Raw genomic sequence first — 10,802 nt, 5'->3', positions numbered from 1 at the left:
TTCATGGTTCACAAGCAGAGGGGAGAAGCCCTGCACAGGGACCCACAGCACGCATCACTGCCCGCTGGGATGAAGCATCCCAGTTCACCCCATTCAGCATCCCCTGCCGCGGTCCCTGCCCGGGGTGGCTGTGCCAGCGCAGATGGACTAAACCCACCGAGGCACAGCCTGTCCTGTCCCCTCACTGCAGCCACCCAGAGCACTGGGATGCGCGACCATGGACCAGCATCAGCCCTGAGCTGCTCTGGTCCAACAGCCCCGGCAAACACTCCCAAACCAACCCCAAATGTGCTTTTAATGCTGTTTCTAACAGGTCTCTGCGTGTGCCTGCAGCATTAAGTCCAGAGGCTCGGGTGCCGGGCAGAGGCCGGGCGCTGCGTCACGTCGTCACAGCAACCCGTGGCCTTGGGAGCACACATCCTGCTCTGATCTCTTCTGTTGCTTCTTTTAATTACAGATGAGGGGGCTGCAAACCCAGTGCTGGAGCATCCCGGAGCCCCCGCAGCACCCAAGAGCCCTGTGCAAGGGGCTCGCTCAGCACCAGCCCTGTGCAGGGACCTTCCCAGGCTGTAACCCTGCACAGGCACCTTTCAATTGCTGCTGCACTGAGGAGTGATGGTTTCCCACACGCTGCCTCCCTGCACACACCTGAGCTGCAGAAGCTGGTGGCTTATTTGGAACAGAACAACCCGGAGCGCCCATGGGATGATGGGGTGATGTGGGGTGGCTTCAACCTGCCCTGTGCGAGGGGTGCTGGCTCTGGGCAGCACACAGGGGTGAACCCAGCACACGAGTGGGCTCACAATGAGTGTGGGTTAAGTCTGTGCCCTGCTCTTGCATCCTGGCATTCCCATTTCCCATTCGCTCCGCAGAGCTTTCCCAGCAAGAATGAGCTGTTATTCCCTTGGTGGGTCCAGTGTCATCGCTCACAGAGCACTCACTGCAAAATACACCAAAGGAGAAAGAAGTGTCAGTCAGGAGGAAGGAGCATCACCTCTGTGCGCAAATACAGACCCATTGCACCAGCCCCGAAATCCGTGGACCCCAGGAGCGGAGGGGCTGCAATCCCATCGGAGCATCACTGTCCCCTCCTTCCTGTGACCAGGGCTGGGTTCCTGGGCTCACCCCGACCCCCTGCAGGGAGCTGTCACCCCTCACTCCTCACAAAGCCCTGGCAGGGAATGGTGCCGTTCCCGGCTCGAGGAGTTAAAAGGATCAATAACTCCATGTGTGCAGCAGGGAGCTGCGCCGGAGCCCTGGGTCCAGCGGGAGGGGGGGGAAGCGCCGTCAGCCCGACCCTCCCCTCCTCGGAGCTGTCATCAGCCGCACGGAAAACCCTTCCCAAGTTACTGAGCCTGAATCCTGCAGGATCCGCCGGGGCGGCAGCATGGCACAGCCCTGCCCGGTGCCCAGCGCCAGCCCTCCATGGCAGGACACGGCCCCGGGGCCACAAACCCACCCCAGGGACAAGTGGAGCAAAAAGATGGATTTCCTGCTCTCGGTCGTCGGGTTCGCTGTGGATCTGGGCAACGTGTGGCGGTTCCCTTACATCTGCTACCAGAACGGAGGGGGTAAGGACACTGCAAAGGCTTCTTGGCTCCAAAGAAACCTGGGTTTCATCTTTCTGATGCCAAAAACCTCGCTGTTGTTTCCCTTCCTTTGCTTCCTCTCCGGACAGGGCGGTTTAGAGACCGACCCAGCTCCTCCTGACCTCTGGCTCTTCTCTGGTTTGTGTCTTTCTTCATCCAAAATCCTCCTCCATTCACTCCTTCCCAGTGTTATCCACTCCTTCCCAGTGTTACCCACTCCTTACCGGTGTTATCCACTCCTTACTGGTGCCATTCCCTTCTTACTGGTGTTATCCACTCCTTCCCAGTGTTATCCACTCCTTCCCAGTGTTACCCACTCCTTACCGGTGTTATCCACTCCTTACTGGTGCCATTCCCTTCTTACTGGTGTTACCCACTCCTTCCCAGTGTTATCCACTCCTTCCCAGTGTTACCCACTCCTTACCGGTGTTATCTACTCCTTACTGGTGCCATTCCCTTCTTACTGGTGTTATCCACTCCTTCCCAGTGTTATCCACTCCTTACCAGTGTTACCCACTCCTTACTGGTGTTACCCACTCCTTACTGGTGTTATCTACTCCTTCCCAGTGTTATCCACTCCTTACCGGTGTTCTCCACTCCTTCCCGGTGCCATTCCCTCCTCAGAAGTGCGTTAGCAGCTCCAGGATCACAAAGAGCAAACTCCTGCGGTCCAAACTGCATGCAAGGATTGAGAATCCCTAAATCCGGGCTGGGAGGTCCGCCCACCTGATGATCTTGAGGCTCTGGGAACGCAGATCTTACTCTAACCTCACCTTTGCCAGCATCCCAGCGCCTGCTGCAGCCCCCGGCTCATCCCATGGAGCAGGGGCACGCAGCCGGTGCTCAGGGGGTTCAACCTGTGAGGGATCAACACGAAGCTGAGATGCAGAAGCTTTGTGAAGGGAAACCACCCCGCGTAAATGACACCTAAATAAAGTGCTGCAGCTGGAGCGGAGCAGAGCAGAGCAGGGCCCCTGTGTGGAAATGAAAGAGGAGGAATTCCAGTTTTGTGCTGTTTGCAGTGCAGTTAAATTGCTGAAAGCATCCTCTGGTGCCTGGGAAATGAGGAGCAGATCATTAGTACCACACTCAAGGCTATGATGGGGATCCCGGGTGCCCACGCTGACACACAGCTATTTGGGATTTACTCCCGTGGGATTGGCAGGGAACTTGAAGCTGCTCCGTGTTGAGGTGGTTCAAGGAGGAGGTTTCCTCACCCGCCCCATGCACGGGTTGATCCCAGAGCTGCTTCTGGTCCACACGGAGTGGGGATCCTCGAGGGATATCGATAGCAATGCGGCACGGCTGGGCCAGCCCCACCAGGCACACGGGGTACAGGGGGATGCTGGGGGTGCCCCACCGGCACATGGAGGGCTCCCGGTGGAAGAGCCATTGGGGTTCAGTTAACCCCAGCAGGGCTTTCCTGAGCCTGGAGAGCAGCTCCAGGTCCAAAACATCCATGGGGTACGAGTGTGACCCTGTAAAGATGATGGAGGACAAAGGATGAGGACAACATTCAAACTGAACGGCTTGAACCTGCCAGAGGGGAGATGGAGACGAGCTCTTAGGCAGAAGCTCTTCCCTGGGAGGGTGCTGAGGTGCTGGCACAGGTTGGTCACTGCCGCTCTGCTCCTCGCCCCACAGGAGCCTTCCTCATCCCATACACGCTGATGGCTGTTTTCGGAGGGGTTCCCCTCTTCTACATGGAGCTGGCGCTGGGGCAGTTCCACAGGACCGGCGCCATCCCCATCTGGAAGCGCATCTGCCCCATCTTTAAAGGTAAGAGACCCCCAGGCCACGGCCACGCACTCGGGCTGGGCACCGAGAGGGCTGGACCGGCACCGGCTCCTGAGCCTGCTCCCCTCTATCCCCAGGCATCGGCTTTTCCATCTGCATCATTGGCCTCTACGTCTCCTTCTACTACAACACCATCATCGCCTGGGCTCTCTACTACCTGTGCTCGTCCTTCTCGGGCTCCCTGCCCTGGGCCAGCTGCGACAACCCCTGGAACACACCCGACTGCACCAACTACTTCGGGAGGAGCAACGTGACCTGGACCAACTTCTCCAGGTCCCCCGCTGAAGAGTTCTACACGTAAGCACAACACATTGTATGTGGACGAGGTGTTTAACCTGGGGCACATCCCCCTGGAGGCATTCAGGTGCTGGGGAGCAGGGCCGGGATGCAGGGAGCAGGGTCTCACGTGGGGATGCTCTTGGGGAGCTCCTGGTCCCCGCTATGGGTGTGCTTGGGGGAGAGGTGAGGTGGGACTTGTCTGCTCCTGGCTGTGCTGATCCCTGGCTATGGGGCTCCCATCCTGCAGGAGGAAGGTCCTGGAGGTCCAGAAGTCCGGGGGTCTGTATGATGTGGGGGGGATCCGCTGGCAGCTGCTGCTCTGCCTGTTCCTCATCTTCACCATCGTCTACTTCAGCCTGTGGAAAGGGGTGAAAACCTCTGGGAAGGTAAGAAAGAGAACCCAGCACCATCCGTGTGCTGAGCATCCCCACCACGGCCAGTCGGGACGCAGCGAGCCCCGGTAGGGTCCCTGGGGGGGGTCCTGCCTGCTCAAACACAACCATTGCCTCCTCCCCGTGCTCCCAGCCCTCGCCGTGCCCAACACGGGCAGGTTGGGTGCTCCTGTGCTGAGGGCTGGCTCCCTGCAGGTGGTGTGGGTGACGGCCACGCTGCCCTACGTTGTCCTCCTCATCCTGCTGGTCCGAGGGGCCACCCTGCCCGGGGCATGGAGAGGGGTCCTCTTCTACCTGCGCCCGGACTGGGGCAAGCTCCTGAGCACTGCGGTGAGTGCACGGTGGGACCCCAGCGCCCAAACCCTGGCACAGACACCATGAGTCTGGCAATGGGGCCCTGGTTCCTACAGGAACAGAGGCCCCGACAGGCCCTTGTAATGTAAATCTGTAATTGAATCACCCATCTCATCACCACCGGGTTTTGTCTGTGCCCTGGGCTCACAATGGGCTTCCTGGGGGTAATTACCAGGCAGCACTTGAGAATTCTCATTAAAGAGAATCAGGACCCGCTGCCAGCACTGAGGCTGCCCTGGCAGGAGCAGGCATGGGGGGCTCGGGGCTCCCCTCGATCTCATCCCCTTCCAAACACGGGCACACACAGATGTTAATGCTCAATCCTGCTGCTGCAGGAGCCCAGCGTGGAAATGAGCCCCCTCCATCCCACAGCAGCTTCCCTGCTCCCAGGGGAATGGGGCAGGCAGGAGAGGTCTGGCAGCATGTGCCAACGCAGACCTCATCCCCATGCCGTGGGGTGGGCACGCCGTGGGGTAGCCTCGGCTCTGCCTGTTGCTTCTCCTGCCAGGTTTGGGTGGATGCTGCCGCGCAGATCTTCTTCTCCCTGGGCCCCGGGTTCGGTGTCCTTCTCGCTCTGGCCAGTTACAACCCCTTCCACAACAACTGCTACCGGTGAGCTCCTGCAGCCACGGGATGCTCAGCTGCATCCCGCAGCCTCTGTGCGCCGGGCCGAGCATCCTGCCCCATTCACTGGTGGTTTCGGTGTGTGCGGCTGCAGAGGGAACCCCTGGGGATGCTGCACCGGGGTGGGATTCTCCCATGGGACACATCCCTGCTCTCTGCCCTGCAGGGACGCGCTGGTAACCAGCGCAGTGAACTGCCTCACCAGCTTCCTCTCGGGCTTCGTCATCTTCACCGTGCTGGGCTACATGGCTGAGATGAGGGACGTGGAGGTGGAGGATGTCGCCAGAGACAAAGGTTCCCCTCCGTCCATCACAGCTGCCCCGTCCTGCCCCTGCGTGTGCCAGAGCAGCCGGGGAACAGCACCCCTGTCCCCTCCTAGGGCCCAGCCTCCTTTTTATCACCTACCCTGAAGCGATCGCCAACATGGTGGGATCCACCTTCTTTGCCATCATCTTCTTCGTGATGATGATAACGCTGGGGCTGGACAGCACGGTGGGTGCAGGCTGGCGTCCCACGGCTCACAGTGGGTGGGTGACAGGGGATGCTGTGGCCTCGGGAAGGAGGGCAGCCTGCCGAGCATGGCAGGGAGAGAGGGGACAGGATGGGACCAGACTGTCCGAGGGAGCAGCACAAGCCCCACATCCCATTTCTCCACCCCGCTCTGCTGTTTCCTTTGCAGTTCGGGGGCTTGGAGGCCGTGATCACGGCCGTGATGGACGAGTACCCGCAGGTCCTGGCTGGGCGACGGGAGCTCTTTGTGCTCGGCCTCATCACCGTGTGCTTCCTGGGCTCCCTGAGCACCCTCACCTACGTGAGCAGCACCGGGCTCCGCTCCCATCCCTCCGCATCCCCACTCCTATCTCCAGCATCCCCTGGGGCAGGGCTTCCCCTGCTCCCTATGGGCCCTGCAGCCGCTCTCCCTGTGCTGTTGCAGGGGGGAGCCTACGTGGTGAAGCTGCTGGAGGAGTTTGGAGCTGGCTGCTCCATCCTGGCCGTGGTGCTCCTGGAAACCATCGCTGTGTCCTGGGTTTATGGTAAGAAACCCCCTCAGTTCATCAAACCCCCCTGCATCATGCACGTGAGTCAATGCCACGGGAGCCAGGGGCAGAGGCACGTGTGGGATGGGGCACGGGGCGCTGCACGGATGCCCCCATGCCCGTGCTCCCCATGGATCTCCGTGCTGCGACAGCCCTCTCCTCCGCAGGGATACAGAGGTTCTCCCACGATGTGAAAGCCATGCTGGGCTTCACCCCGGGGGTCTTCTGGAAGGTGTGCTGGGTGGCCATCAGCCCGGCCCTGCTGGCGGTGAGTGTCCATGGCCAGGATTAAAGGCAGGGCTGGCCTGTACCAGCCTCTTACGCTGCTGCTGCCCCCGGGAGCAGCCGGGTTAACCAAGGCACAAGCTGGAATTACATTTTCCAGCCCCTTCGGCAGCTCTGGGGCGGAGCTGGGAGCTGGCAGCTCACACGGCACAAGCACAGCTTCACTTCACGCTCCTGGTCCCACACTTGTGCTGGCACCGCCAGCCACGGGTACAGCACCGAGCTGGATCCGTCCCCTTTGAAATGCAGCTCGCCCAGCACTTCAAAGGCTGCTTAGAGGCAGAGGGGTCTAATCTCACCACATCTGCCGGAGAAGAGGCCTTGTGAGGATTAATTAGTGCTCTGAGCGCTGGGCCGTGGTTGTTAGGAGGGAGGAATTATCATCAAAGCAGACAGTGAGTGATGCTGTTCAGCAGTGGGGACGTGCAGCTTGCGCACGCCGCGGTCCCTGTGGGGTTTGTGAGATGAAGACCTCCCAGCCCCACGCCTGGCAGCTGGGAAGTGTCACTGCAGCATCCCCAGGGAGGGTTTGTGCCACCCATGTCGTGCACGTGGGTTTTGGGGCCGCACATGCTGGTGACCGGCAGTGGGGTATCTCCTGCTGCGGTCCAGCCCCTTGAGCATCCCTCTCTGCTCCATTGCTTACAGTTCATAGTGATCAGCTCCCTCCTGGACCAGCCGCCGCTGACCCTCTTTGAGTATCAGTACCCTGAGTGGAGCATCTCAGTGGGGTACCTCATAGCAGCATCGTCCTTCATCTGCATCCCCCTCTACATGGTGTACAAGCTCGTCTGGACACCGGGGTCACTCAAGCAGGTCAGGGCGATGCCATGGCCCCTGCAAGGGCTGAGGGTGGGCAGGGACCCACTCGGGTGAGCTGGGCAGATGGCTCATGCATCCTCAGCATCGTTGTTCATGTGGCAGTTAAATCACACCCGAGGAGCAGGGCTGGGTGCATAAAACAAGGGGAATGGCTCTAACCTGCCAGAGGGGAGACTGAGATGAGCTCTGAGGCAGAAGCTCTTCCCTGTGAGGGTGCTGAGGTGCTGGCACAGGGTGCCCAGAGAAGCTGTGGCTGCCCCATCCCTGGCAGTGCTCAAGGCCAGGTTGGACACAGGGGCTTGGAGCAAGCTGCTCCAGTGGAAGGGGTCCCTGCCCTGGCAGGGGTTGGAGCTGGAGGAGCTTTAAGGCGGCACCAGGCCCCGGTGCAGGAAGGAAACCCACTGCCTCTTCTCCCCAGCGCCTCGCTGTCTGCCTCTGGCCGGAGAAAGCCGCAGGAGCGCCGCAGGCAGAGGCCGTGCCCATGTCTCCTGTGCTGTAACCCGGCGGCACGTCCAGGGGATGCAGAGACTGCCCCGGCCTCCTGCCCCTGCCCTGCGTGAGCCATGGGGCAGGCACAAGAGCCGCTGCCATCGCCCTGCTCACACCAAACCGCCCCCCCGCGTCTCCCCTGGTGCCGCTCTCAGGTCCACAGCAGGGACCACGGGGCCCACCGCTGGCTCCCATGGGCTGGAAGTGAAGAGGCCAAAGGAGCTCCTTCGGCTCGAGGGATCCCGGTGCACATGAAGGCTCTGCCCAGCGGTGAACACGCCGTCTATGGGGCTCTATGACCTTGCCTGGCGTGCCGCGGCCGGAGCAGTGAGTGCCTGTAGCTGCGCCGTGAGTGACCTGGGAAATAAAGCTGCTGCCACTGGATCAGCTGTTGGATCAGGGAGGTGCGAACCCGCCGCGCTCCCCCCAGTAACACCGCATCCCTCCGCACTGATTACGCCCGTTAAACACTTCCCAGAACCCACATTCACCTCGGTGCAGGCAAAGCACCAGCTCCTGGTCCGGCTGCAGCCCCAGGCTGTGCTGCTCTGCAGCGGCGCCCGTCACCGTCCCCTCCGGGCGGCGCCGCTCTGTCAGGGTCACCCAGAGCGCAGCGAGAGCTGGGGTGGGCATGGGGCTGGAGGGGCACATGGAGCTTGGGGCCACAGGGGACTAAGGGGGCACGCACGGCTTGGGGGGGGGGGGGCTGGCGGACCCGGTGCCGTTGAACCCCCCCCCGCTGCCCCGGCTCCCCCGGAAGGAGCCGCGGTCGGGGCCGGGCTGCAGGAAGAGGCGGGCCCGGTGCGGGCGCACAAAGGCGGGCGCTGGGTCCGCCCCGTCGCGGGATGCCGGCGGTGGGGCGCGGGGCGCTGGCGGCCCTGGCGCTGCTGGGCCCGGCGGAGCGGGGCCGCCCCTTCGCCGTGCTGCAGAAACAGAACCTGGGTAAGGGCCGGGGCGTTAATTAACGCTGTGCGTTAATTGCGGGTCGGTTCTGACGCTGATGCGGGGTGTGGGGGGTGCGTGTGTGTGTGTGTGCGCAGCGCGCGGGCCCGTTAACGTGTCCCCCTCCCGCAGTGCTGCTCGGCAGCATCCTCAGCGCGCTGCTGCTCACCATCATCCTCATGGCCATCTGCGTCTACAAGCCCGTGCGGCGGCGGTAGCGGCGCCAGAGCCTGGCTCCGTCCTTGGAAGCGCTGCTCATGTGCCCCCCCTGTTCTCCCGCCTGGTACCCAGCCCTGCCGCCCGCTGCATCTCCTGCCAGCCACAGGATGCCCTGATGGATGCGGTGGGTGGCTGCATCAGCACCAGCATGGCCGGGTGCAGGCAGTCACGGCAGGCTGACTCCGGACCTCCCGCAGTGAACCCGCCTGGGTTTGAGCAGCGTTTCAGCGAGGCTGGTCCCTCAGGATGTGCTGGAGTGATCGGTGCCTGGAACCACCCTGGGTCGGCAGGAGAACACAGCCAGCTGCTCACAGCGTGCTCGGCTCCACCACATATAGTTTTGTGTTCATATTAACTCGGTTCCTCGCTTGAATGATGAATCTTGAGGGTGGGACAGGGCTTGGAGCAAGCTGCTCTAGTGGAAGGTGTCCCTGCCCATGGCAGGGGGCTGGAGCTGGATGAGCTTTAAGGTCCCTTCAACCCAAACCATTCCATGACTGTAGTTTGGCAGCTGCGGGGTCTGGTCCATGTTTCCCTAAGGGCAGAAACACCAAAGCAGGAGCAGCTCCTGGTGTAGCTGCTCTGGGACAGGCTTTTCATTCCCCATGGTATTTGCTTTAACTCTCAGCTCAACAGCCCCAACCCACCTTGCACCAAATGTCCATGCCCAGCCTGTCAGGAGCTGGGATGCAGCTGAGGGTTTCCACTACCGGGATCCAGCTCCTGGAGGTTCCTTGTGGGGAAGCTCCAGCCAGCCCTGTCCCACCAGTAAGAGATTCAGGTGTTTACACTGGAATCCCACTTGGTATGAATGCTGCTGTTTTCATTTGCACTGCTCCGAGTAGTAACTGGATTTTGCTTCTTGAGTATACCTGTTATTTAACATAGGGGGGTCTGTCTAGTAATTTATTTAGTGTTTTAAAACTTCCCTTCTGGAACGACTGTGCTGACTGTTCCCTAAACCCTTGTGCTGCATCCGATGTGTTCTCCCTTCAGTTTGTTTTAAAGGACACTGCCTGCTGGCATTCAGGGCCAGGCTGGATGTGGTTCTGAGCAACCTGGTCCAGTTGAGGACGTCCCTGCTCACTGCAGGGGGGTTGGACTAGATGAGCTTTGAAGGGCCCTTCCAACCCAAACTACTCCATGATTGCAACGGGGAATTTGCTTTGCTCATGCTCCAGTAGGAGGCTGGTCTAGAACAGATCCAGGTATTACCTGAAGTGAAACATGGATGAGGAAGCAAGGTAACGCTGGCTGCTGCTTTCTGATCCCTTTCACTCTGATCTCCGAGTCCTTACTGCTGATTCCTCTCAGTCCTCACCGGCTGTTCCTGGCGGGTGGATGCAGCTCCCAGCTCCAGCTCGGCACTCCCTGGAGCGGCATGCTGGTTTGCATTCATCCCTCGCTCCCTGCCACGTCTCTTTGTACAAATAAAAAGCTGACTAAACAGCCCAAGGCGCTTCTTTATTCATGGATGTTCCGTTTGTTAATTCTGGAGCTGTCCCCTTCTCACTTCCCATCAGCTCTCAGTTCTGACCAGGGCCAGGACAGCAGCACTGGGCAAAGCCCCTCTTCTCTTGGGTGTTTTTCAGCAAGAAACTGGTAACTAGGACCTCAGACTTCACTCTCTGAGCGTGGTGCACTCACCAGTGACATAAACAGGTAAAGTCCAGTTAGGAAGATTCCATTTTGGAATCAAAAGACATCCAAGGCAGTGTAAGAAGGATTATCCACATTAAGCCCACCACCAGTTGCTGCTGTTGAACATTAGCCCGTATGCTTAAAACAGTCCAAAAAGCACAGAAAAAAGCATGTGGTTAAGTCTCAAAACCAAATGCAACCACCATCAACCCTGTGGACACAGCACCCATCTCAAACACTTCAAAAGCCAACTGTAGTTCTGGAATGAACTAGAGGTGTTTGAGCTGCTGCTTTCCCACATCAGCCTCGAGGTTCCTTGGAAAGACAGGTTG

The 10,802-nt window shown here is 60.1% G+C and overlaps 2 protein-coding genes across 2 annotated transcripts; both read left to right on the top strand.

Moving 5' to 3' along the window:
- Positions 1-1,214: 1,214 nt before the first annotated feature.
- On the top strand, positions 1,215-7,894 carry LOC134162096 (sodium-dependent serotonin transporter-like). Its single transcript, XM_062615580.1, has 13 exons — positions 1,215-1,571; positions 3,234-3,368; positions 3,464-3,683; positions 3,913-4,051; positions 4,253-4,387; positions 4,920-5,023; positions 5,202-5,329; positions 5,415-5,527; positions 5,715-5,846; positions 5,970-6,069; positions 6,240-6,340; positions 7,006-7,173; positions 7,598-7,894. The coding sequence occupies exons 1-13, from the start codon at positions 1,388-1,390 to the stop codon at positions 7,676-7,678; spliced, it is 1,740 nt and encodes a 579-aa protein (XP_062471564.1). The 5' UTR covers positions 1,215-1,387; the 3' UTR covers positions 7,679-7,894.
- Positions 7,895-8,472: 578 nt separating this feature from the next.
- CUNH12orf76 (chromosome unknown C12orf76 homolog) lies at positions 8,473-9,804 on the top strand. The gene is made up of 2 exons (XM_062615994.1): positions 8,473-8,610; positions 8,743-9,804. The coding sequence occupies exons 1-2, from the start codon at positions 8,514-8,516 to the stop codon at positions 8,826-8,828; spliced, it is 183 nt and encodes a 60-aa protein (XP_062471978.1). The 5' UTR covers positions 8,473-8,513; the 3' UTR covers positions 8,829-9,804.
- Positions 9,805-10,802: the final 998 nt, after the last annotated feature.

Source organism: Pezoporus occidentalis, unplaced genomic scaffold, assembly GCF_034315485.1.
Source record: "Pezoporus occidentalis ecotype Australia unplaced genomic scaffold, CSIRO_AGI_Poc_V1 ctg102, whole genome shotgun sequence".
NCBI classification, from domain to species: domain Eukaryota; kingdom Metazoa; phylum Chordata; class Aves; order Psittaciformes; family Psittacidae; genus Pezoporus; species Pezoporus occidentalis.
The sequence above is the reverse complement of the archived record's forward strand: the minus strand, read 5'-3'. Positions and strand labels throughout refer to the sequence as shown.